The 5,000-nt window shown below is 45.1% G+C and overlaps 1 protein-coding gene across 1 annotated transcript in view; it reads left to right on the top strand.

The window, feature by feature from the left end:
- Positions 1–5,000, top strand: part of LOC143290705 (uncharacterized) — a 22,985-nt gene that overhangs the window by 15,301 nt on the left and 2,684 nt on the right. The window contains exons 11-13 of the mRNA XM_076600220.1: positions 1,228–1,383; positions 4,032–4,170; positions 4,728–4,859. Of these exons, the coding sequence (XP_076456335.1) occupies positions 1,228–1,383; positions 4,032–4,170; positions 4,728–4,859 (427 nt within the window). The remainder of the gene's footprint in view (positions 1–1,227; positions 1,384–4,031; positions 4,171–4,727; positions 4,860–5,000) is intronic.

The following is a 5,000-nucleotide window of genomic DNA, read 5'->3' on the forward strand; positions in this document are numbered from 1 at the left end:
TAAAAGGAAGGAAGGAAGGAACTAAAAGGGAGGGAGGAAGGAAGGAAGGAACTAAAAGGAAGGAAGGAAGGAACTAAAAGGGAGGAAGGGGGAAGGAAGGAAGAAGGAAAGAAATAAATGGAAGGAAGGAAGAAGGAAAGAAGTAAATGGAAGGAAGGATGAAGGAAAGAAATAAACGGAACAAAGGGGAAAGCATGAAATGGAGAAAGGAAAAAAGAGAGGGATAAAAAAAAAAGGAAATAAAGAAAGGAAGGGAAAACAAATGAAAAAAGAAAGGATGGAAGAAAGGTAATAATGGACAAAAACGACAAAAACGAATGGAAGGACGCGAGAAAGAAAGAAAGAAAGAAAAAGAAGGAATGAAGTTATAAAAAGGGAAAGTAAGTGAGAGAGATTTCTTTTTAAACCCCAAAAAACAAACAACAGCAACAAAAACAAAAACAACAACAGCAACAATACAACTACTACTACTACTACTACTACTACTACTACTACAGCAACAACAACAAGTACTACAACTACAACAGCAGCAGCAATAACAACTACAACAACAGAAGCAACAACAACAACTACAATAACTACTACAACAACTACTACTGCAACAGCAACAACTACAACAATAACAACAGCGACAACACATCAGCAACCCATCCATATAGAGTGTACAGAACTGTTTGCTGAAGTTGCATTCTTTTGGACATGTATATTTTTATCATCAAGACCACACGCACATATATTATGGTGTGTGTGTGTGTGTGTGTGTGTGTGTGTGTGTGTGTGTGTGTGTGTGTGTGTGTGTTCGCATTTGCTCACACGCACGCACATATACCACAACGGCAACCCCAGTGCGCCACTACAAAAGAAGGGTGATAAAAGCAATGATAACAGAAGCAACTGACGACGAGAATCATCATCATCATCATCACTACCACCATCACCATCAATATCACCATCACCATCATCATCATCACCTTCTCCTTTTTATTCCTCTTCTTCTTCTTCTTCTTCTTCCTTCTCTCCAGAACCATCGTCATCATCACATATTGATAATGATGTTGATAATGGCTATGTGACTACTGAAGGGTTTTTCAAAGAAGATAATAATCATGACGTGTGTGACGTTGATGATAACGATGACGACGATAATGATGACGATGAAGACGAGACAAATGCAAATGATGATTAATCACTGCACTCCTTTCACACCCCCACCACCCACCCACACAGCCTGTCGGCCCAGCATGACGTCACCGCAGGCTGTGACGACAACGACCAGTATGTGATGACGACATCGCTGCGTGTGCCAGTGACGTCATCCAGCACGAGCAACCCCTGGTTTTTCTCCAGCTGCACGGTGGAGAGTTTCAAGAGTTACCTGGATGGGTGAGATGTGCTTCGATTCAACTGTCTTGCAAAGCGCCCATCCCCACTGATCTATATATAAAAAAAAGGGTGGATAGCGCATGCCTTCTTTGAGCCCCTTTGCTAACTCAAGCCAGGGGAAGTGTTCAATCAGCCAACTTATATGTAGCCGAGCGCTCAGCTGGCTACGATGACTGCTTCAAAGCAAGCTTTCACTTGCTCGCGGCGATAGTTAAACTGATATTCCTGTGTGTGCCTCCACAGCAAGTTCGCGCTACGTGTCACTGCACTGTTTTCCTGTAATAACTTTGGTAGATAAACCATTGGCAGATATCAATCAAGACACAACAGTTGGCATGTTGTGGGAGCAAGCGTAACAACATTTCATCGAAGATACACGGTTATAGCTCAGAAACTACCACCAGTTAGCAGACGACTTCTCAACGGACTGACAACCGGATACGAGTGTCAGTATGGCGTCGTGCTGGTTTCAGCTTTCCTGGCCAATGAGCTATCCATCTAATTTTAGAATAGTGGCCTATCCTCCGCTTTACAAAAAGTTCACCCTAAAGTTAAGAGGGGTGGGGGTGGGGCTGGGTGGCCTTTACTAGGTACTATACTTTACGTATTGCTAAAACACATTTCCCTTACTTAGTTTCACCATATGATGATGATGATGATATGGATACTTACACAGCGCCTATCCGCGGTCGAAGACCACGCTTTACAAACACGAACTCATTTTTGCACAACAGGTGGGTAGCCTACCTTGGTAGAGCCGACTGACGGCTGCCATTGGGTGCCCGTCATTCGTTTCCTGTGACATTAAGTCAGGTTTCAGTCATGCACACATACTCTCATACAGACACGTAACATTTTACGTGTATGGCCTTCTGTTTTTCTTTTTTAAAATTTATTCATGCCCCCCATTCCCTACCCCCACCCCCCACCCCCGCCCCCACCCCTCTCACCATGTAGGCAGCCATACTCAGTTTTCGGGGATGTTCATACTGGGTATGTTCTTGTTTCCATAACCCGCCGAACGCTGACATGGATCACAGGATCTTCAACGTGCGTATTTGATCCTCTGCATGCGTGCGTAGTACGAAGGGGGTTCAGGCACTAGCAGGTCTGCACATGTATTGAAAGTGCGGGAAGGAGTGGGGGTGGGGGTTGAGGGGGGCGTATGTATTTGTTCGCGTCTGCCTCAGATGCATTCTTGTTTTGATCTTTCTTTGATTACAATAGCTTTTGTAATTTTGTCCATGCATGAGCAACGTGTGGTAAGGACATTATAATGGTAATGATAATAATAATGGTAACAACAACAACAACAACAATGATAATAATGTTATCTGATGATAGTCATTCGGATGAGACGATAAACCGAGGTCCCGTATGCAGCATGCACTTAGCGCACGTAAAAGAAGCCACGGCAACAAAAGGGTTGTTCCTGGCAAAATTCTGTAGAACAAATCCACTTCGATAGGAAAAAACAAATAAAACAGCATGCAGGAAAAAATACAAACAAATGGCCGGGGTGGCGCTGTAGTGTAGCGACGCGCTCTCCCTAGGGAGAGCAGCCCGAATTTCACACAGAGAAATCTGTTGTGATAAAGAGAAATACAGATACAAATAAATACAGATAATGATAAGGAGGAGGAGAAGTAGCAGAATGAAACTGCCGCTTCTTCTACTTCTTGTACTTGTACTGGCAGCAGCAGTAGCAGTAGCAGCAGCAACTAATAGCAGCAGTACTAGCAGTAACTAATAGCAGTAGCAGTAGCAGCAACAGCAGTAATAGTAGTAGTAGTAGTAGCAACAGCAGTGATAATAGCACCAGCAGCAGTAATAGTAGCAGTAGTAGCGGCAACAGCAGTAATAGTAGCAGTAGTAGCAGCAACAGCAGTGATAATAGCATCAGCAGCAGTAATAGTAGCAGTAGTAGCACCAATATTAATAGTAGCAGTAGTAGTAGCAACTAATAGTAGCAGTAGCAGCAGCAACAGCAGTAATAGTAGCAGCAGCAACAGCAGTAATAGTAGCAACAGCAGCAGCAACTAATAATAGCAGTAGCAGCAGCAACAGCAGTAATAGTAGCAGTAGTAGCAGCAACAGCAGTAATTGTAGTAGCAGTAGCAGCAACAGCAGTAATAGTAGCAGCAGCTAACAGCAGCAGTAGCAGCAGCAACAGCAGTAATAGTAGCAGTAGCAGTTGCAACAGCAGTAATAGCAGTAGTAGCAGCAACAGCACCAGTATTAGAAGTAATTTCTTTATCTCCTATTTCTTTCGTGTTTTTTTTGTGGGGTTTTTGTTTGTTTGTTTGTTTGTTTTTGTTTTGTTTTTAGTTGTGTATTCACCACGACCACCAGCAGTAGTGTTAGTAGTAATTTCCCGACCTCATTTCAGTCATTTTTGACCCGCTGTTAGTTTTGTACAGACCATCAGGAGCAGCAGTAGTATTAGTAGTAATTCCCCGACCTCTTATTTCTTTCGTTTTTTGACTCGCTTTTAGTTTTGTATTGACCACCACCACCAGCAGTAGTGTCAGTAGTAATTTCCCGACCTCTTATTTCTCTCGGTTTTTTGTTGTTGTTGTTTTTTGTTTTGTTTTTTTGTTTGTTTGTTTGTTTCATACTTTCGGATTAACCAATTTCATCCATTTCAGTGTCAGCTGCACAGCAGCCGACGGGCAGACGACCGGAAGCACAGCGCTGCCCTCTAGCGGCCTGCAGGCCGGGCAGGCCATGTCACGTGACGAGCAGTGCGCCTTCCGCTACCTGAATGACAGCAGCACGTTTTGTGATGTCAGTATATAGTGTGTGTGAGTGGCGGGTGGGGGTGGGGGTATTTGCGTGTGTGTGTGTGTGTGTGTGTGTGTGTGTGCATGTGCGTGTGTTTAGAAAAAAATATATAATTGTGTGTGTGTGTGTGTGTATGTGTGTGTGTGTGTGTGTGTGTGTGTGTGTGTGTGTGTGTGTGTGTGTCTCAGTCTGTGTGTGTGCGTGGGTGTGTTTGTGTGTGGATGTGTGCCTGTCTGTCTGTGAGTGGATGGGTGTGTGTGTGAGAGCGTGTGTGTATGTGCGTGTGTGTATGCGGGTGCGTGTGTGTGTGTGTGTGTGTGTGTGTATCCATCTGTCTGTCTACCCTCTGTACGCGTGCCTGTGTCTGTGTGTGTGTGTATGTATTCACTCTTTGTTCTGAACCTGTGCTGTATTGTCGTAATATTCAATATTTATTATTTGGTTTGTGTGTGTGTGTGTGTGTGAATGTGTGTGTGTGTGTGTGTGTGTGTGTGTGCGTGCGTGTGTGTGTGTGTGCGTGCGTGTGTGTGTGTGTCTGTGTGTGTTTGTGGTTTACAAAGACTCTGCAGCAGTCGGCACAAGTCGGGGGCCTTCAGACGCTGTGTTACGGGATGCTGTGCTCCATCCCCGACAACCCGGGGTTCTGTGCCTACGTCCTGCCCCAAGAGTACACACCGTGTGGGGATGGAAAGGTGTGTGGGGGTGAGGGGGGTGGGGTGGGGGGTGTTTGTGTGGGTGTGGAGGTGTGTGTGGGAGGGGCGGGGGAGGGTGGGGAGCGGGAACTGGGTGTGGGTGTGTGCGTGTGTTTGAGTGTGTGTAGGGGCGTGGAGGGA

Source organism: Babylonia areolata, chromosome 16, assembly GCF_041734735.1.
Source record: "Babylonia areolata isolate BAREFJ2019XMU chromosome 16, ASM4173473v1, whole genome shotgun sequence".
Taxonomy (NCBI): Eukaryota; Metazoa; Mollusca; class Gastropoda; order Neogastropoda; family Buccinidae; genus Babylonia; species Babylonia areolata.